Here is a 22,956-nt window from a genome sequence, read left to right as displayed (position 1 = left end):
AAACAAGTAACACGATGAGATAAGTATCAGGGAGAGTAGGGAATGGTTATTTTGTCAGTTAGCCCAACTGCCATCTTCTGAATCTATGTGCTTTGGTACTACAGAAAGTGTTTCTCAACAGGTTTTCCAACTGGTATGTTACACTGAAAATAGCCTTGTTTAACTGTGTAATAGGATACCTCTTGAAAGACAGCCTAATCCTGTTCAGGTTAAAGTCAATGATAAATGAAGTGTCAGTACTGGAGTGGAGGGTCATGGCTTTTTGCCATTCCTCTAGGATCCTTGGATTCTAGGTAGAGAACCAAGAGCTCTTCTGCAGAGGAAAGTCTCATTCTCCCTTCTCCCCATGAAATAATCAAAAAAGAATTCCACAAGAGGACCCTTAAAGTTTTCTAGCCCTGACCCTACCCCATGAGTATTTTTGCATGACCAGAGAGGGATGAATTTATTTATGATACATTTTGTCTTAGTAATTCAGAACATAGCTGAATACTGCAACACTCACAGCACTTCTGGGCAGCTTCAATGCACAGGTTTTCTGCTGTATATTCGCCACCGGTGTACCGAATGGGAGGCTTCTCTTGCAAATAGAATAATATTTCCAATCCTTGCTCTTGAGCTTCTGTGGTCACTTCGCTCTTTTTTGAGTTTCTCAGTTTTGCGCAGAAAGCCATGGCTTTGCAATCTTCTTTTACGTTTAGATACTGCATTCAGAGAGGAAACAAATTCACAGAAAAAACGTGATGACAAGTTTTCTATTTCACTCAGAGCTGAAGCCATATTCAGGTCTCAGGCTGGGGTGCTAAGATTGAAGTTTTTGTTCAGGCCCAATAAGTGAAAATTATTTCAGTAACCCTTCACTTAAGTAGGCTTCTGAATATAATTATGGTTTCTCAACCTTTTCAGTTTGGTGATCCCTTATTAAAATATAAGTAATAGTAAAGTAATGTATCAATGGCAACAATGCTCCTGCCCCATATGTCCACCTACATTGAAGTTTTGGCCACCACAAAGTTATTCTGGAAATTTTATTTTCTTTGCTTTAGAATTGTAATAAAATTCCCAATGTCTTGCAATACCCCCATTCCCAATTACTTTTAGTAACACCAACCTGGGATCACAACCTACCAGCTAAAAAATAATATAGATTAATTTTTAGTCAATTTCTTTAAGGCATCTACCTTGCTTTTTCAGCTGAATATGTTAAAAGCAGCTAGAGCAACTAAATGTTTGTAACACACTTTTCTTAGACTCGATGTGCCATACTAAAATAAACAATTGCTTTTTCCACCCCTCAAAATGTAACATTAGCACTAAACAGTTTTAATACAATGTCCTTAGAATTGGAATGTGCTACATATGCATATGACAAAATCAGAAATAGCACCTTGCATTACGAACACTGTTTGGAAGGAAACCACAATAGTAGAGTTAGACTAGAGGAGGTTTTGGAATTAATTGAGAAACTTAATAGTAACAAGTCACCGGGACCAGATAGCATTCACCCAAGAGTTCTGAAAGAACTCAAATGTGAAATTGCGGAACTATTAACTATGGTTTGTAACCTGTCCTTTAAATCAGCTTCTGTACCCAATGACTGGAAGATAGCTAACGTAACGCCAATATTTGAAAAGGGCTCTAAAGGTGATCCCGGCAATTACAGACCGGTAAGGCTAACATCAGTACCAGGCAAATTAGTTGAAAAAATAGTAAAGAATAAAATTGTCAGACACATAGAAGAACATAAATTGTTGGGCAAAAGTCAACATGGTTTCTGTAAAGGGAGATCATGTCTTACTAATCTATTAGAGTTCTTTGAGGGGGTCAATAAACATATGGACAAGGGGGATCCAGTGGACATAGTGTACTTAGATTTCCAGAAAGTCTTTGACAAGGTCCCTCACCAAAGGCTCTTATGTAAATTAAGTTGTCATGGGATAAGAGGGAAGATCCTTTCATGGATGGAGAACTGGTTAAAAGACAGGGAACAAAGGGTAGGAATAAATGGTAAATTTTCAGAATGGAGAGGGGTAACTAGTGGTGTTCCCCAAGGGTCAGTCCTAGGACCAATCCTATTCAAAAATGATCGGGAGAAGGGGTAAACAGTGAGGTGGAAAAGTTTGCAGATGATACTAAACTGCTCAAGATAGTTAAGATCAAAGCAGACTGTGAAGAACTTCAAAAAGATCTCACAAAATTAAGTGATTGGGCAACAAAATGGCAAATGAAATTTAATGTGGATAAATGTGAAGTAATGCACATTGGAAAAAATAACCCCAACTATACATACAATATGATGGGGGGCTAATTTAGCTACAACGAATCAGGAGAAAGATCTTGGAGTCATCGTGGATAGTTCTCTGAAGACGTCCATGCAGTGTGCAGCGGCACTCAAAAAAGCAAACGGGATGTTAGGAATCATTAAAAAAGGGATAGAGAATAAGACAGAGAATATTTTATTGCCCTTCTATAAATTCATGGTACGCCCACATCTTGAATATTGCATACAGATGTGGTCCCCTCATCTCAAAAAAGATATACTGGCATTAGAAAAGGTTCAGAAAAGGGCAACTAAAATGATTAAGGGTTTGGAATGGGTCCCTTATGAGGAGAGATTAAAGAGGCTAGGACTTTTCAGCTTGGAAAAGAGGAGACTAAGGGGGGATATGATAGAGGGTTATAAAATCATGTGTGGTCTGGAGAAAGTGAGTAAGGAAAAGTTATTTACTTGTTCCCATAATATAAGAACTAGGGGCCACCAAATGAAATTAATGGGCAGCAGGTTTAAAACAAATAAATGGAAGTTCTTCACACAGTCAACCTGTGGAACTCCTTGCCTCAGGAGGTTGTGAAGGCTAGGATGACAACAGGGTTTAAAAGAGAACTGGATAAATTCATGGAGGTTAAAACTCCATTAATGGCTATCAGCCAGGATGGGTAAGGAATAGTGTCCCTAGCCTCTGTTTGTCAGAGGGTGGAGAGGGACGGCAGGAGAGAGATCACTGATCATTACCTGTTAGGTTAGAATATCAGGATTGGAAGGTACCTTAGGAGGTCATCTAGTCCAACCCCCTGCTCAAAGCAGGACCAATCCCCAACTAAATCATCCCAGCCAGGGCTCAGTCAAGCTTGTCCTTAAAAATATCTAAGGAAGGAGATTCCACCACCTCCCTAGGTAACGCATTCCAGTGTTTCACCACCCTCCTAGTGAAAAAGTTTTTCCTAATATCCAACCTAAACCTCCCCCACTGCAACTTGAGACCATTACTCCTTGTTCTGTCATCAGCTACAACTGAGAACAGTCTAGATCCATCCACTTTGGAACCCCCTTTCAGGTACTTGAAAGCAGCTAACAAATCCCCCCTCATTCTTCTCTTCCGCAGACTAAACAATCCCAGTTCCCTCAGCCTCTCCTCATAAGTCATGTGTTCCAGTCCCCTAATCATTTTTGTTGCCCTCCGCTGGATGCTTTCCAATTTTTCCACATCCTTCTTGTAGTGTGGGGCCCAAAACTGGACACAGTACTCCAGATGAGGCCTCACCAATGTTGAATAGAGGGCAACGATCACGTCCCTTGATCTGCTGGCAATGCCCCTACGTATACATCCCAAAATGCCATTGGCCTTCTTGGCAACAAGGGCACACTGTTGACTCATATCCAGCTTCTCATCCACTGTAACCCTTAGGTCCTCTTCTGCAGAACTGCTGCCGAGCCATTCGGTCCCTAGTCTGTAGCGGTGCATGGGGTTCTTCCGTCCTAAGTGCAGGACTCTGCACTTGTCCTTGTTGAACCTCATCAGATTTCTTTTGGCCCAATCCTCTAATTTGTCTAGGGCCCTCTGTATCCTATCCCTACCCTCCAGCGTATCTACCTCTCCTCCCAGTTTAATGTCATCTGCAAACTTGCTGAGGGTGCAATCCACACCATCCTCCAGATCATTTATGAAAATATTGAACAAAATCGGACCCAGGACCAACCCTTGGGGCACTCCACTTGATACCGGCTACCAACTAGACATGGAGCCATTGATCACTACCAGTTGAGCCTGACAATCTGGCCAGCTTTCTATCCACCTTATAGTCCATTCATCCAGCCCATACTTCTTTAACTTGCTGGCAAGAATATTGTGGGAGACCGTGTCAAAAGCTTTGCTAAGGTCAAGGAACAACATGTCCACTGCTTTCCCCTCATTCACAGAGCCAGTTATCTCGTCATAGAAGGCAATTAGATTAATCAGGCATGACTTGCCCTTGGTGAATCCATGCTGACTGTTCCTGATCACTTTCCTCTCCTCTAAGTGCTTCAGAATTGATTCCTTGAGGACCTGCTCCATGATTTTTCCAGGGACTGAGGTGAGGCTGACTGGCCTGTAGTTCCCTGGATCCTCCTTCTTCCCTTTTTTAAAGATGGGCACTACATTAGCCTTTTTCCAGTCATCCGGGACTTCCCCGGATCGCCATGAGTTTTCAAAGGTAATGGCCAACGGCTCTGCAATCACATCTGCCAACTCCTTTAGCACTCTCGGATGCAGCGCATCCGGCCCCATGGACTTGTGCTCGTCCAGCTTTTCTAAATAGTCCCGAACCACTTCTTTCTCTACAGAGGGCTGGTCACCTCCTCCCCATGCTGTGCTGCCCAGTGCAGTAGTCTGGTAGCTGACCTTGTTCGTGAAGACAGAGGCAAAAAAAGCACTGAGTACATCAGCTTTTTCCACATCCTCTGTCACTAGGTTGCCTCCGTCATTCAGTAAGGGGCCCACACTTTCCTTGACTTTTTTCTTGTTGCTAACATACCTAACATACTCCGTCTGGGGCACCTGGCATTGGCCACTGTCGGTAAACAGGATACTGGGCTGGATGGACCTTTGGTCTGACCCAGTATGGCCATTCTTATGTTCTTATAACTGACAAAGAACCCAGGTTTTATTGTGGGGGGAGTTCTAAATGAAGTCTAATTCCATTACAAATGAAAGCCAAAAAATATAGCCTCCATAAGTATTTCATAAAAAAAACACACCTGCATTTATCTGAATGTCTGGTCTTCCAAAACAGTAGAATGGATTTTCTTCAAACTTTCCAGAAGCAATTCAACCCTGTCTGGGAACAAGGAGAAGAAATGTCAACTCAAAAGGGAGCTGTTTTGAGAAGTTTTATAAGCCACATAATATATGGACATTCAATCAACTGCATTAAGTGGGAATCTTTCCACTGACTTCAATGTGCTTTGCATCAGGCCTTTAGAATGAAAGTCCCATCTCAAATGTAACTACTAAAAAACAGCTAGGAGCATATCCAAGACATTTTGTGGACCTGGCGCTCCCATTCGAGCCCATGGGAGCTCTGGTTGCACTGACTAACCATTTACAAAACCAAAAACCAGGGGACACTGCCTCATCTCTTATTTATTATTTGTATTTTGGTAGCACCCAAAATGTTCTTGATGCTGTCCATTCTTCCTTTCTCTGAAGAGTCTAATATTCAAGCAGGATTTTCTCTTATGCTCCACCCTCCTTAGTGTATTTTTTAAGCCAGTCTCTTCTCTTTTTGATCTCTCCACAACAGATTTCAACTTTATCCTTATCTCTCTTCTTCTGTCTCTATTATCACTTTTCCTTCTTTAGGGTGTTCTGATTTCACTTCTTCTTGCTTTTTTTTAACCTTTCCCTCCAATCATAACCCTTCTCTCTTCTTCTTTCAACCTAGTACTGACATGAAAAAAATTGCAAAGGTTTCCCCACCCATTTTTCTCCCATTCCTCAAAATCTGCCTTTTTTCTCTCCCCCTTACCCTTTCAGTTCTTATCCTCTTCCCCAGTTTTCCCCATCTCCAGTCCCTACAGTTTTCCTCCCCCAGTTCTCCTTTCCTTTTCCTTCTTACCAAGTTATTCTCTTCAAGAAAAAAATCCTTCCCCAGTTCTCACTGGACTCCTATCACCCTTTCTTCCAGTTAGAATCTGTGATCCTCTCCCTCATTGTGAAGAGGTCTATAGATCATGGAGCTGTTCTTCAGAACACAATTCAGCTGTGCAGCACTTAAAACAGCAGAGAGGTGACTAACGTGTACTGAGAGAGAAGGAAAACCTGAATCATAGCAACCCCAGTGGGACAGGTGACTAAAGGCGGGATTCACAAGAGGGACACTGCTATGCTCAGCACTGCAGCACCTAACCTGTAGGCACTCTTGCTGCCTAGGAGAGTTCACAACCCCGAGTTAGGCATCCAGACTCCCTGTACAATGCATGGGAGAGTTAGGTGCCTGAGAAGGGGATTCACAAAAGCCAACATGCTGAGCAGGGAGCTGCCTAAAATAGCCAATAGAAAATGCAGAGGAGAAGGACTTTTAGATGCCTAGCTCCACCCGAGATTCACAATGATGAACCATCTCCTGGAGTTAGGTACTTAAATCAGGTCAACACTTTTTCAAGAAACACCAAGGAAGCAGAGGTTCCCCCCTGCCCCATAACCTTTAGCCCAGTCATTAGAAAACTTACCCAGGAGGTGGGAGACCCAGATTCAAACCTCCTCCCTGCCGGCTGGGGACCAGGGATTTGAACTTGGGTCTCCCACCTCTTGGGTGAGTACTCTCTAACCACTAGACTAGAGTATAAGGGGGGGCACCACCACACCACACCTCCTGCTCCCCCTCACTTGTGCAAGCTTTGATGGAAGGGGACATTAGACATGTTCTGAGACTATGTACTGGATCAGGCCCAGCAGTGAAGACAGGTGTTCCCCCACCTAATCTGCCACTCCCATGATTAAGATGTCAAGCTCCTGGACAGTAACAGGACTTAGGCAGATGCATAAATGTACAGTTGCTGAAATTTAGGCATCTTGGGGACTTTAACAGCAGAAACTTAGATGCCTAGTGAATTTATGGACTTACAAGGTTAGGTGGCAACTGAGCGGGGGCTTTGTGAATGCCAGTGGTGCCTAAATGCTGGATCTAGACACCTAAATTCCCCTTGTGAATCCCACCCTAAATGCCTCAGACTTTGCCAGCCAGAACTCCTGGGACTGTCCCTGTAAACTGGGATGTCCAGTCAATCTTGGCACAAGGCATGTAGGACTGGAACCCTAACGTAGATGCAATTTCTGGCAAGCAAAAATAAAAATGGCAAATCCTCAAGTGGACTGTGCAAAATACAGGAAATTACTCAAGTGAGTGAACATCAAATGCAGGGATTATATTTATTTCTGAGGAATTTCATTCAGCAAGGAACTGAGCCAATGATTTATGTGGCCTGAATCAGTAGGGCTGCTCTGAATTGAAGGAGAACTTGTTTAATTTATAAGAATTATATAAGCAACAGTGTGGTCGCATGTATTTCCCCGGCTATTCTTCCCTGTGGCAATCTCCAAAGGCAACATCAGCGTTTTGGGGATGGCCTACAAAATAACTCCCATCCTCAAGGTAACAGACTTCTGTTCACCATATCACACCACTATCCATGGTGTGGGCCATGAGCAGATCCTTCCACTTGTGTCCGGCATTTCCTCTAAACACACACTTGAGCTAAAAGATCATTCTTTTTGCTGCAGCAGTATTAGAGCTCAAACCTATACCTATACCAATCCACAGACTTTAATGTAGCTTGGTATCCCTTACAGCTTAGTTCTGACACACACCTGAGCATGTCGGACATTCTATCTAGTGTATCTTCCCTTTGTGTTTGGAAGTGGCTAGCAAATTTTGAATACTACCAAACATAAATATACAAAATGGCAATGTAGCAGACGTTAGCAAGTAAATCACACGCACTTTCCATTCACAAACCTTGTTAATTCCTAATTAGAGTTTCCAGACACATCCCTGACTAATAACAAGGTTTTGAGAAGGGAAAATAAAGGAGAAGATTACTAGGATATGCAAAGAAGCCAATAATTATTTCTGCACAGAAAGATAGAATTTAAATGCAAGGATTTTAATATGGCAACTTACCTAACGATAAAGACACTCTTTATGATAAGAGTCCTTCATAACCAGAACATACTCTATTTTAATATGTTTGTGAAGCCATAAAATTAAAAATTCTGACAAGCACATATATAATCAAGCATAAAAATTATACCGCAGCTTTAAAATGTGAAAGGAAAATAAAAAGCCTACCCTGGCTTCTTGTAAATCTCATAATAAGTCAGACCTATTGCTTTTCAACACACTGCTCTTTTGCTACACTTAACTCATAACTCGTTTCCAATTATAGTAACAATTCCAGGAATACCAAAGAACAGTAAGTGCTCTTTCATTTACAATAAATTTCTGGGGACAATCCATGTCTGCTCAATAACTTAGCATTTATTACATAGTCTTCTTGATATTATTGCATTCAGTACCAAAATTCAATGTCTTGAAAGAAAAATGGAATAAAATCACTTAAAATCCACACTCTACATTTCAAGCTTCTTTCGTACGCCTTCATTAAGAATATTGATGGTCATTGCTATAACAATTGTGTTATGTACACCAATACAATGAAAGAATTAAAACACTTTTGGGGTACATTTCAGATTAACTAAATGCCTCCCCACCACATGAAAGATAAAGATGCCAGCCCTAACAGACAATGCTGGATCACCGGGGGTAGGGCTGGAGGTCCAATGCTTTCTCCAGCCAACAGCACACATGTTTTGTTAAGAGTAGCCCAGTAATGATGACTCTATATGCTGGTAGTGGCAGCCCTTTTCTACTCCACCTCCTGCTACCTTACAGCTGTGTACATGTGACTGTTCCAGTACACCACAATTGGTAGAGTTCTGATTCGGTGAAGACCAAGGTTTAGTTGCCGCTACTCCATCTCACTTTCACTATAGGATGCTACAGTCTTGACTGAGGAAGAACTTTCACTATAATCCTTTGACTGGAGGAGGGGATTCTGTGCCAAAAATTAAAAATTCTGCATCAAAAAAATAAAAATTCTGTGCACAATATTTTAAAATTCTGCAAATTTTATCTGTCAAATAAATGTGGAAGCTCCAGGTTGGCAGGCCACTGGCTGCACAGAGGTAGGAGATCACTGTGTAGCTCCTCCCAGGACATGGACTCAGCAGTGAGGCTGCACCCAACCCTGACACAGTGCAAGGACAGGCCTGCCCCAGAAACACCCCAGGGCCCAGCCCCTCTGTGCCAGGTGCACCAGGTGTGGACAGGCAGGCTCAGCACAGCAGGATCTGAGTGTGGAGGGGCTTAGTGTGGGTGGATCCACGTGTGGGTTGAGAGGGTTAGGTGTGGGGGGGATCTGGATGCACGGGGGCTTGTTGGGGGGTTCTGGGTGCAACAGTAATGGGATTCTGCAGCGGAGTCCAGGTGAAGGTGGTTGGGGCTCAGCGGGGGGGGGGTCTGGGTGTGGGGGGGGTTAGAGCTCGGCGGGGGATAGGAGTGAGGATCTGGGTGTGGGTGGCTCGTCGGGATGGTCCAGGTGCCGAGGGAGTGGGGCTCATCAAGGGAAGGGGGGTTCTGAGTGCAGGGAGGCGAGGTGAGGTGGAAGGGTCTGGGTATGAGGGGGTCTGAACGCACAGGGGTTGAGAGGATGGGTGAAGCAATGGATGTAAGAAGTGGGGGTGGGGGAGGAGTTTGCAGAGCTTCTTCCAGCTGGGGGAGAAAACTGGGGATGGGTCTGACCTGGCCGCAGATGCCATGCAAGGAAAGAGGAAGTCCTGTCCTCCCCAGTCCAGCTAGGACTAGTAGCTGAGCCTGGTGCAAGGTAGGAGCCACCAGCTGGATCTTCCCCAGCCCTGCCTCCTTCCCCACAGTGATTTACCTCTCTGCTGGCTGTCCTGGGCACCTGAAACATACTGCTGAAAAGGTTCACATGACCACTCTTGTGGCTTCTCTTTGCTTCCCCGTCAGACAGCCATTCTTCTGCGGGGAAGCAAAGAAATCTGGGGAGGACATAAACTCTGTGCATGCCCAGTGGCGCAGAATTCCCCCAGGAGTATAGAACTATCATAGACCAGGACCCCATTGTGCTAGGTACTGTACAAACAAAACAAAAAGACAGCTCCTGCCCCAAAGAGCTTACAGTTTAAGTTTCTGTACAATAATAATTGTGTACAGAAATGTGCATATATACTATGTACCTGCAACTTTCAGATTCTAGATCTAATGGCATAAACAGATCTGGGACCCACAGCAAGTGTATTATGATGCACTTGTCATCTCTAGACTGGATTACTGCTGAGGTGGCCCCTGAAAGGTTCCTCTGAAGCTGCAGCTAGTGCAGCATGCAGAGGCCCACCGTCTAAACAGTGTTAGATTTAGATTTCTAAACAGAAATCACACACATAGTGTCAGTCTTACTCTAGGTCTACTCTAAAGTCCTCCTCTCAAACTTTAAAACTATGGCCCAGCTATCTTAAAGATTGCCTCACTCTGCTCCCCACAACATCTGCTATGCTTAGTGACTATAATGCTACCGGACATTTGTGATGTTCAGTGGTAGGGTATTTCCAATGACAAGTCGGCAGTTAACAGAACAATCATGTTTATGGAGACAGGCTGACAAACCGGCAGCTGCTAAAGAGTCTCAAAGATTAAATGGGGCATAGCCACCACAAATAGTGGTTTTGCCAAGGTGTGCTTGTAATGAACCGAGGACCCCCTACTGGTGTGTTTTTTTAAAATTATACTCATTGTTTGGAGCCATTACTCAATCCATGAGTTCTACTTGCTTCACTTTTCATACCCTGTCTGAACTAGAACTGGGCTTAAGCAACCAAAATTCAGCCCAAGGTCCAACCTTTTAGGCAGTTTTGATCCAATGGGTAGATTAATCTCATTATAAATAACAGAAGACAGCCACAATGTGTAGATGTAAATTTCCCAAACATTTTGAGAGTTTTGTGTTTTTTAAATATTACCCTCTTGAAGGCTTCACAATTTTATATTAAGATTTCTTCTATGGTATTCCTACAATCTGTTAAAATATTTATCAAAGTCTGAAATAAAACCTACCATATTAAAAACCTAAAGCTAAGAAACCACCCAAAAGTAAGATTTGACCAACAACAACAAAAGTCATAATCCTTGCTACCAGCAGCACATGCAGAAGGAGTGTGTATGGGCATGGTGGTAAGCCTTGGGATTTTTTCAAAATGGGACCCTAACCATTAAAAAAGCATAGACTTTCAAACAGACCCACTAATGCTCGCTGGAAAACTCCAACAAACATTCCATTTAGAATCAAACTGGCTATGTCAATTTTGTCTGTACTTCTGATTTCTAACTTTTTATTACTACAAATACTTGTATGAAAATTCTCAGAGTAGCAGCTTTGTTAGTCTGTATCCGCAAAAAGAAAAGGAGGACTTGTGGCAACTGAGAGACTAACAAATTTAAGGTGCCACAAGTCCTCCTTTTCTTTTTGTATGAAAATTGTTTCTCAAGAGTTCATTGGCTCGTGCTGGCTATTTTGTCCCTATCTGAAAAATCTTATTTCTTTCTGTGGCTTAATAATCATTTTCAACCACCAGCCCTTTGTCAAGTCACAAATAGTAGATAATGGGCTATCTTCTACTCTGCTGCAGTTACATATGTGTAAACCATATGTGAATGGATTCCTCAGGAGTAACAGAGGAGAATCTGACCACTTGGCTACAGGTGTGGAATAAGAATGAGAAGCAAAAGTATTCTGAAAAACAGAAGTCATGTCTTTGTGCAGCAATACAGTACGAGGAAAAGAGATACAGAAAACATAACTATTTATGTAATATTTTTGAGCAGAATGTTGTTTGAGAACTTTTCATGAAAGGTGACAAAGTAGAACTAGTCAGAAAATGGGTTTTCCTGCCAGAAGTTTAACCTTTTTGTTAAAAAACAATTTTTATTTTTATTTTTTTTTAACAAGAAGTCAAATTTTTCCATGGAAAGACAATACTTGTGGAAAACTATTTAATCAAAAACTGAAGTTTCCTTCGAAAAGCACTTTTGATGGAAAATTTTCAACAAGTCCTACAATCTGATCACTCAGTTCTAGCCTAATGTGTAGCCACACATTACATTTTGGGTTATCTTGAAGAGTTTTAATGACAATATTCTTATTACCACATGAATTCTATGAAATTTAAATATGTTCAGAATTCTTACAGAATTTACTATTTTCTGCAACTGTGCTGCTTGCTCCTTAATTAGAAATAGCAAGCAGCATAGAATTACTCCAAAAAAGGTTAATCTAAATATTTACCCATTACTCTGTTTAAAAAAACAAACAAACTTAAGTTGGTCTACATGAGCAGGTTGCACCAGTTTAACCACACCTGTTTAGTTCACTGATGCAACTTTTCTCATACAGACAAGGCCCTAGTGAAATTAGGACATCCAAGAAGTAGAGAAACAAAAAAAAGGGATTCTAAATGCCAGACTTTTAAAAACTTCTTTGTTCGTGGTTTTTGAACTTTACTGGATTTTTGCTCTAGTAAGGTCCTGAGGGTCTTTATTTAAACTCTAATGCTTAATGAACATGATCTATTGGTTAAAGATTTAACCCTTCCACATCTTCAATTAAGTTGTGAGATCTCCCACCAAGAAGTCCATCAGCAAAACCAGGGAAGATCAGACTTGACATTCCTTATATTTCTAAGGCAAAAAACAAAAACACCCACGCCTTACCTGCTGGTTTATGTTTTTATTTTTTAAAAAGCTTTTCAAGCCTTCTATATACAAAAAGGGCATAACACCAATGTTTTTAAAATTCTTTGCAGATCTCTCCTTGAACCAGAAACAAGAAGCCAGTGGATTTATTAAAAGAAATGGAGTTGGAAATTAATGGAAAGCTTAGGCCTTGTCTACATTACAGACTTCTGTTGGCATAGATATGTTGATCAGGAGTGTGAGGTGATGTGATCCCTGACCAATACAGCTGTCTCAGCAGAAGCCCCTAGTGTAGGTTCAGTTAATACCAGCAAAATTGCACTTTACGGGTATGGCTGGTTTTGCTTGGGAGATGATGGAATATGCTATACTTACAAAAGCACAGTTCTGTCAACATAAATTGCATCCACACTAGGAGTTCTGCCAGTATAATATACTGGTATTCCGAGTCCAATAAAGAGCTAGCCTACCCAAAGAGGGGTGCCACCCATTGCCCATATGCCCACTGATCACCTCCTCACACCCCCCTCCGCTCGCTTCCTGTGTCCCTCCTCACTCCCCCACTCACCTCCTCACTCCCCCATTCGCAGCCATACCCCCCCTGCCTGCCTTGTCACCCTGCTGCTGGCTCACTGCTCCCCTCCTTACTCCTCCGCTAGGGCCCTCCCTGACACTAGCCTCATCATCCTCCCCAGCCCCCCATCTGCCCACCTCCTCACTCCCCCTATTACAACACAGAATACAAAGTATACAGTATTCACTTTATATTCTTTTTTATTACAAATATTTGCACTGTAAAAATGATAAACAAAAGAAATAGTATTTTTCAATTCACCTCATACAAGTACTGTAGTGCAATCTCTTTATTGTGAAAGTGTAACTTACAAATGTAGATTTTTTGTATGTTACATAACCGCACTCAAAAACAAAACAATGTAAAACTTTAGTGCCTACAAGTCCATTCAGTCCTACTTCTTGTTCAGCTAATCGCTAAGACAAACAAGTTTGTTTACATTTATGGGAGATTCTGCTGCCTGATTCTTATTTACTGTGTCACCTGGAAGTGAGAACAAGCATTTACATGGCACTTTTGTAGCCAGCATTGCAAGGTATTTACGTGCCAGATATGCTAAACATTCGTACACCCCTTCATGCTTCAGACACCATTCCAGAGGACTTGCTTCCATGCTGATGATGCTCGTTAAAAAAAATACATTAATTAAATTTGTGATTGAACTCCGTGGGGGAGAATTGTATGTTTCCTGTTCTGTTTTACCTGCATTCTGCCATATATTTCATGTTATAGCAGTCTCAGATGATGACCCAGTACATGTTCGTTTTAAGAACACTTTCACAGCAGATTTGATAAAATACAAAGAAGGCACCAATGAGATTTCTAAAGATAGCTATATCACTCAACCCAAGGTTTAAGAATCTGAAGTGCTGTTCAAAATCTGAGAGGGACGAGGTGTGGAGCATGCTTTCAGAAGTCTTAAAAGCACAACACTCTGATGTGGAAACTACAGAACCCGAACCACCAAAAAAGAAAATCAACCTTCTGCTGGTGGCATCTGATGGTTCACTCTGCTTTGGATCGTTATCAAGCAGAACCCGTCTTCAGCATGGACGTACGCATTCTGGAATGGTGGCTGAAGTATAAAGGGACATATGAATCTTTAGCGCATCTGGCACGTAAATATCTTGTGGCGCTGGCTAAAACAGTGCCATGAGAATGCCTGTTCTCACTTTCAGGTGACACTGTAAATAAGAAGTGGGCAAAATTATCTCCTGCAAATTGTAACCAAACTTGTTTGTCTGCGTGATTGGCTGAAGTAGGACTGAGTGGACATGTAGGCGCTAAAGTTTTAAATTGTTTTTTTTTTGAATGCAGTTATTTTTTATACATAATTCTACATTTTTAAGTTCAATTTTCATGATAAAGAGATTGCACTACAGTACTTGTATTAGGGGAACTGAAAAATACTATTTATTTTGTTTTTTTACAGTGCAAATATTTGTAATCAAAAATAAAATATAAAGTGAGCACTTTTCAGAGTAACAGCCGTGTTAGTCTGTATTCGCAAAAAGAAAAGGAGGACTTGTGGCACCTTAGAGACTAACCAATTTATTTGAGCATGAGCTTTCGTGAGCTACAGCTCACTTCATCGGATGCACGTGAGCACCGTACACTTTGTATTCTCTGTTGTAATTGAAATCAATATATTTGAAAATGCAGAAAACATCCAAAAATATTTAAATAAATGGTATTCTATTATTGTTTAATCGTGCGATTAATTTGTTGAAATCACTTGACAGCCCTACTTCTATTGGTCCAACTTTTGTTGTATAAAAGACAAGCTTTCAAGCTACACAGAGCTGTTCTTCAGGTCAGGGATATTTGATTGTCATAGAAAATATACATTGGATTCAGAGTTTGTGAACCATGCCATGAATTTGTAGACTAACTTATAACAAGGGAGGCAAAGAAGCTAACTTTTAGCACAACTTCCCCTAAGTAATTACAGTGTTAGGCACTGTACATTCAAAGCAGGTCAAGGAGTCCTACTTATTACACTCTACCTTTTTCTCAGTTTTTTAAAAACAATCTAATAGAGAACTCATTACAATCAACTGCTATAGGGAAGCTCACTAAAGTCCCAAACTAATACAATGCAACTCAATGGACTTTCACAACACTAAATGAATTCCACTGTACTAATCCTATGGGCTATATATGAATATACCCAAAACAGCCTAAGATCACAAAGACCTTAACTAAACAAGGGACATTCTTTTCAGAAACAAAAACCCATGGTATTCAGATCATATCCACGTCTAAGAGTCCATAGATTTGCTCTTGAGGTTATAGAAAAGAGAAAAGTATTAGTTCAGGGTCTCTCTCCTCCAGACTGTCCAACTCCTTTTCTGACCCTTAGCAGGGCACTGTGTCACGGTTCAAGCTTCCATGTCTCAAGCTCATTATTAGCTTTGCTGGCCTACCAGGTACAGTAATTGAATAATTTGAAATCTCCTGCTGTTTGACTCAGCCATGGGACAATTCATATTTGTACATGGGGGGTGGGAGGGATATTTCTTTCCAACAACATTCGCAAAACAGCATTATAAGTATATTAATGTTGCAAAGTCACACACCCAAAGATTAGGAAATGGCAGCAGTAAGGCTGCCTGTGTCTGTGTAACTCAGCCCTCTTGTGTGTATGCCTTATGATACAGTCTTTAATTACATAATCATATTGTATTTTCCCCCAGGACTCCTGCCTCATTTAGTGCCAGGATGGACTGTGCTCTTTGAATGAGCATAGGGTGCCCAGATTAAACAGACAAAATATCAGGACACATGGGGGAACCAAAAAACAACAACAACAACAACAAAAACATGCCAGAGCGGCAAAGCCGCAATATCGGGACAAATGGCGTCCTGACCATGCATCGGTCGGGATGCTGGACAAAGAACTAAATATCGGGACAGTTCCGATTTTATCAGGATGTCTGGTCACCCTAAATGAGCAGCTATTCAATAGTATGTTTTATATTCATTGTGCAATATGCCCTCATGCCTTATTTCCTGCATACTATTCAAACCCTGCTCTGCATACATAATCATAATTTCCTCTGGGCCTTTCTATGGCACTTAATTGGAGAAACAGCTGACCCATGTTTGCTGAAATTTTCTAAAACAAATCAGCCTAAGGCAGACACCCTGGAAAATTTCAGCCCAAACTGTTAAAGTCTGGCAAAGTTCTAAGCAACTGAAAACAGGATTTTACAATGGGATATGTCTGGCAGCCTTAACTACAGGCAATGCTACCTGCACTGCATATGAGCAAATAGACACATTTCCAGTTTTAACAACCTAATCCTGCAAAAAGGATTTGCTCATATGGAGTCTGAGTTCAGTGGGACCCCATGCAGGCATGATGACCTGCACTGATTGACTGGGGCCATATTCAATATTATATGGGCTCAGTTTCCTTGAGTGAACTGAGTGATGTCCACTTCCTAACCCTTTTCAGATGATTTCAACAGCTTCTTTGAACCTAGTTAGATGTCATCTTTTTATGAAGATCTTTTCCTAGCTTACTTGGACATCCAAGTAAAGGTCACTTTCTTTTGTTTAACTGTCCTATCTGTATCTAGCATTCTCCTCACAGACACACCCCTCTACCTCACACTAGGCATATTTTCTGTCTTTCCTAGCTGAAATTCTTTAGATGCTAACAAGGCTTCCATTGCCTTAAAGAGACCATATCTGAATCTGTCTTCCTTACCCACACTTTCCAATCTATCGGTAATTTCAAATGACATCATACAATTCCTGGGCAGATACTATCCAATTCATCATATTCTCATAAAGTGTTCAGTCAATATTGAGCACTTTCCCATGCTGAGGCAGTTTAAGAGAACCACTATGACATAACTGAAATCTGCACTTTAGTACTAGTCTCCTTAGATGCAAATAGGCATAAATATTTAAATACCAAGATGATAGACACCTTAGAAATACCAGAGACATTTGTACACTTGTATACTCATCATGAAGCCAATGCACCAAACACTAGCCTATAGCCTTAAGGGCAAGGAGACCAGGGGCCAGCCTGTTTAAATGATCAGACCTAGCTGGAGACAAAACAGGTGTGATCCCTGTTAAGGGCGGAGCCAGCTCAGTGGGAGATTTGCAGGAGGGAGGGTGGCTCTTGTGACTAGTCCTGGAGCAGAGAGAGGTACAGAGTGAAGGGCCTCTGCGCCCCTGCCTTTGTGTAGATCAGGGGACTAGTTTTGTTTTGTGTTACTTTGTATGGGGTTTTCGTCTGAACTGTGCCCCGAGGGAATAAACTGTGCCCCAAGGGAAGGGCTTGGGAGAGACCTGGGCATAGCATCATGTCAGTGAAAAGAATTAAACCCAGCCTTTCACAAGTCAAACATTTTAAACAGAGTTTACTTTGACGAGGCTTTCTTCCGGCAACTAATGGAAGTTACTAGATCGCAGGCCCTGGTTCTCATGGGAGACTTCAATCACCCTGATATCTGCTGGGAGAGCAATACAGTGGCGCACAGAGAATCGAAAGAAGTTTTTGGAAAGTGTAGGGGACAATTTCCTGGTGCAAGTGTGGAGGAACCAACTAGGGGCAGAGCTCTTCTTGACCTGCTGCTCACAAACCGGGAAGAATTAGTAGGGGAAGCAAAAGTGGATGGGAATCTGGGAGGCAGTGACCATGAGAGTTCAGGATCCTGACACAAGGAAGAAAGGAGAGCAGCAGAATATAGACCCTGGACTTCAGAAAAGCAGACTTTGACTCCCTCAGGGAACTGATGGGCAGGATCCCCTGGGAGAACAACATGAGGGGGAAAGGCACCCAGGAGAGCTGGCTGTATTTTAAAGAATTCTTATTGAGGTTACAGGAACAAACCATCCCAATGTGTAGAAAGAATAGTAAATATGGCAGGCGATCAGCTTGGCTTAACAGTGAAATCCTTGCTGATCTTAAACACAAAAAAGAAGCTTACAGGAAGGGGAAGATTAGACAAATGACCAGGGAGGAGTATAAAAATATTGCTCAGGCATGCAGGAGTGAAAGCAGGAACGCCAAATCACACTTGGAGTTGCAGCTAGCAAGAGATGTTAAGAGTAACAAGAAGGGTTTCTTCAGGTATGTTAAAAACAAGAAGAAAGTCAAGGAAAGTGTGGGCCCCTTACTGAATGAGGGAGGCAATATAGTGACAGAGGATGTGGACAGTGCTTTTTTTGCCTCTGTCTTCACGAACAAGGTCAGCTACCAGACTACTGCACTGGGCAGCACAGCATGGGGAGGAGGTGACCAGCCCTCTGTAGAGAAAGAAGTGGTTCTGGACTATTTAGAAAAGCTGGACGAGCACAAGTCCATGGAGCACAAGTCCAGCCTCACCTCAGTCCCTGGAAAAATCATAGAGCAGGTCCTCAAGGAATCAATTCTGAAGCACTTAGAGGAGAGGAAAGTGATCAGGAACAGTCAGCATGGATTCACCAAGGGCAAGTCATGCCTGATTAATCTAATTGCCTTCTATGACGAGATAACTGGCTCTGTGAATGAGGGGAAAGCAGTGGACATGTTGTTCCTTGACTTTAGCAAAGCTTTTGACACGGTCTCCCACAATATTCTTGCCAGCAAGTTAAAGAAGTATGGGCTGGATGAATGGACTATAAGGTGGATAGAAAGCTGGCTAAATTGTCGGGCTCAACTGGTAGTGATCAATGGCTCCATGTCTAGTTGGCAGCCAGTATCAAGCGAAGTGCCTCAAAGGTCGGTCCTGGGGCCGGTTTTGTTCAATATCTTCATTAATGATCTGGAGGATGGCGTGGACTGCACCCTCAGCAAGTTTGCAGATTACACTAAACTTGGAGGACTGGTAGATATGCTGGAGAGTAGGATAGGATACAGAGGGACCTAGATAAGTTAGAGGATTGGGCCAAAAGAAATCTGATGAGGTTCAACAAGTGCAGAGTCCTGCACTTAGGAAGGAAGAATCCCATGCACCGTTACAGACTAGGGACCGAATGGCTCGGCAGCAGTTCTGCAGAAGAGGACCTAAGGGTTACAGTGGATGAGAAGCTAGATATAAGTCAACAGTGTGCCCTTGTTGCCAAGAGGGCTAACGGCATTTTGGGCTGTATAAGTAGGGGCATTGCCAGCAGATCAAGGGACATGATCATTCCCCTCTATTCGACATTGGTGAGGCCTCATCTGGAGTACTGTGTCCAGTTTTGGGCCCCACACTACAAGAAGGATGTGGAAAAATTGGAAAGCGTCCAGCGGAGGGCAACAAAAATTATTAGGGGACTGGAACACATGACTTATGAGGAGAGGCTGAGGGAACTGGGATTGTTTAGTCTGAAGAAGAGAAGAATGAGGGGGGATTTGATAGCTGCTTTCAACTACCTGAAAGGGGGTTCCAAAGTGGATGGATCTAGACTGTTCTCAGTGGTACCAGATGACAGAACAAGGAGTAATGGTCTCAAGTTACAGTGGGGGAGGTTTAGATTGGATATTAGGAAAAACTTCTTCACTGGGAGGATAGTGAAGCACTGATATGCGTTACCTAGGGAGGTGGTGGAATCTCCTTCCTTTGAGGTTTTTAAGGTCAGGCTTGACAGAGCCCTGGCTGGGATGATTTAGTTGGGGATTGGTCCTGCTTTGAGTAGGGGGTTGGACTAGATGATCTCCTGAGGTCCCTTCCATCCCTGATATTCTATGATTCTATGATTATACTGTACAGGCTGGATGCTAATAAGACTGAAGGGGGATTCCAGGCTAAAAAGATTTGCAGGGACAAGAAGTTTTTAGCTTGCATGGGATGGAGTGTATGGTTCATTTGCCCTTAACTTTTAATCTCTTTCTTCTTTTATTTTCTCTGCCCTTCCCTTCAGCCTATGTCACCTTTCTCTTCCTACTCTTCTCCTTTCTCACTGTGTTTTTTCACCTTACACATGAGTTATGGAACGACAGTGGCAATGAGCCATATCACTTTCCCAGCAATGAAGCAGCTCTTTAGGAAACCCAGCCTCTTCCTGGTGGCAGCCTGCTGATTTAAGGGGCTTCCTCGAGTTTGGTTCAGAAGCAGAGAAGGTGACAGCAGTATAAGTGTTCATCTCAACAATAGAGATCATCAAGAAGTAGGGAAATTATTCATTGTGGCACACATATCAAAATCCATGCTGTATTGGACAGTTATCTGAGAAAGGCCCCTGTGGGAGCATTGGCTAAAGTATGGTATAGTATCTGTAAAAGAAGCAGAGAACTGGAGGGGGGCAGGTGGGAATTAGAGATTGCTATGGAAACAGATCTATTAAAATCTATTCTCAAACCCCAGAAAAGAAACACTACAGGACATGACTGGTTTCTTTTTCATGTGTTTGGAATATTAAAAGGTTGACTTTGGGACTAATCCAACTACCATTAAACTTAAGAAAAAAGACTTCCACTGACTTCTATGGGAGTCGTAGTAGCCCCTTAATATCTAAAGTCTGAAGTGTCTAGACTCTCTGAAACTGCAAGCTGAAATACCAGCAGCGTTGGCTCGCACTTTTTCCCCTTCTGAAGTAGATAAGATTGCATGAAATTCATTGTATGGTGCACATACTTGCCATCTCTCCCAATTTGGTGCCCCAGCAATGAGCTATGGTAGAGCTATGGTAAAGTTTCAGAGTCTCCTTCTCCCCTCCTCCAGGAAACAACTAGTATTCAAGCTACTTTGCTTCCTACAAAGTAGCCAGAGCTCTGGGGATTGTGTTGCATCAGTGAGACTTGGTGGGCTGGAGGTCTCAAAAAGCAAGAACAATCAGTGCTTATATCCCTATCCCTCCTGGGCACCTGAATGCCTAGCGTGAACACCCTCTCTTCCTCCAAGCTCTTCCTCAAAACACAACTGTTCAGGGATGACAGTTAGCCTTAGCCCACCCACCTCTACCCTGCATTGGGCTGTCAACTAATTTCATTTACTGAGTAGAAAGTGTGTGTACGAGTGGGAATATTATAATTCCAAGTTTTGTCTGTAACCTTTAAATTGCACTGCTTTTTATTGCTCCCTCTCCTCTTCCTTTGTATGTTTATTTACGTTGCAAGCTTTCCAGGGCAGGGATCTGTTTGTATTCTCTCTCTGTAAAGCACCTCCAATGCCCTTAGCACTGTACTGTACAAATAGTAGCCCTCTTCCCACTCACTGTTATGGTACTGGGTACATATCAGCCAAAGTACTGTGAGAAACAAAGCTCTCCTCAACTCGGATACCTCCAACAAGGGGAATCCCAAGTGTTAGTCTTTTAAAAAAATAGATATTGGTATTTTAGGAAAAGTTGGATTTACTATTTGAAATGTGGTAATAGCATGAGACCCCAACCAAGAACAGGACTCCGTAACAGTGACAGAGCCTGCCCCAAAGAACTTAGCATTTAAAAAGACAAGATAGTAGTTCAAAAAGGCAGAAAAATAGTATCGGCGTCCTCATTTTATTAATGGGTAACTGAGGCACAGAGATTAAGTGATTTATCCAAGGTCACAGGGAAACTGACGGAACTGAGAACTGAAATCAGGTCTCCTAAATGCCAGTCCAGTGCTCACAAGACCATGCTTTCTACTTGGTGATTTAAATAAATCCACCCTGCTCTGCATTATAACCCCCACCATTGAACGCAACCTTCTCTCAGATTACTAGATCAGTCTACAACCTTGGAGTCTTCATCAACTCTGCAATGCAGTTAGACACCCAAATAGCCATGGTGGTAAAAGATACCCATTTCCATCTGTGGCTGGCTAAAAAGATTATGCCTGATACTATCAGACACTGATCTGGACACAGTGATCCACCCCTTTGTAACTTCCAGGCTTGACCTCTAGTTTCTAGTTTATACAAAGGAATGAAGCATGATGTCCTAAGGAAGCTAGAGCTAGTCCAGAATACAGCAGCTCATCTACATACCAGCTCAGAGTATTAGAAATGATACCTCTTTTCACTTCTCCCATACTGGCTATCCACTGTACAGAGTTCAAGGTCACTGTACTGATTTTTCAAAGCTCTGTGTGGTATTGGCGCTAGCTACCTGAGAGATCATCTTTCCTTCTATGGTGATAACCTCATCCAGCAGCTTCACTCCACTGGAAAGGAGGAAGACCTACATCTGCAGAAGACTGAATTTTTAGAGACCTCAAACCAAGACCACGGAACTTGCTGCCAGTAAGAATGGCCACCACCTTCAGCACATTCAGAACTTAATGCAAACCCCTTCGCTTCTACTTGGTTTTCCTGCAATAACGCTCTCAAGAACAACAGCACCCTCATCCTGTTGTTGGTTTTTTTTAATTCTCAACAATAACTTTGAGCTTTTTCCTGCCAGCAGGGCTAGAAAAGAGAGATTTTTACAGTTCCTTCTCATGGGAGGTGCCTAGCTACCAAGGTGATGGCAAATCTTATTAAAAAAAACCACCAACAACTACTAGGTAGGTAAATTAGACTTTCTAAAACAGAAGGGTGGAGGGATATTCAGGTAACCACCTCATCAGCTGGACACCAGTTTTCATAAAGATGTTTTATGTTCCCCATGAGAAAGAGTGGTACACACAGCATCCACACGAGGAGTATAGCATACTGGTATAGCTAGACCTTCAAAATGCTCGTAGTGCAGGCCTGGCCTGAGTTCCATAGTCAAGGCCCAGCTCCTGTGACAGTTCTGTCTCTTGCACTGTCAGACTTCCCCTTGTTGATAGGTGGTTTCACCGTCCCAGTGGAATGTAGCTGCTGTAGTAGGTTGTGGCCATGAAGGGAGAACTGATGTCAAGTAGATAGGCTCAATCCCAGGGTAGAGGGGTGATTTTTGCA

General features: G+C 42.4%; 1 protein-coding gene across 4 annotated transcripts in view; it reads right to left on the bottom strand.

Annotated features, from left to right (window-relative positions):
• Positions 1-22,956, bottom strand: part of JAK1 (Janus kinase 1) — a 101,882-nt gene that overhangs the window by 39,192 nt on the left and 39,734 nt on the right. The window contains exons 2-3 of one of the 4 annotated variants that reach the window (XM_073357433.1): positions 5,018-5,097; positions 506-704 (exon numbers count right to left, since the gene is read on the bottom strand). In XM_073357433.1, the coding sequence (XP_073213534.1) occupies positions 506-704; positions 5,018-5,023 (205 nt within the window). In that variant the 5' untranslated portion in view covers positions 5,024-5,097. Of the gene's footprint in view, positions 1-505; positions 711-5,017; positions 5,098-22,956 lie in introns of those variants that run through there. The other 3 variants (XM_073357434.1, XM_073357437.1, XM_073357436.1) reach the window with 3 other exon arrangements.

This window comes from Lepidochelys kempii, chromosome 8, assembly GCF_965140265.1.
Source record: "Lepidochelys kempii isolate rLepKem1 chromosome 8, rLepKem1.hap2, whole genome shotgun sequence".
NCBI classification, from domain to species: Eukaryota; Metazoa; Chordata; order Testudines; family Cheloniidae; genus Lepidochelys; species Lepidochelys kempii.
Note: the sequence above shows the minus strand (reverse complement) of the source record. Positions and strands in the feature narration are given on the sequence as shown.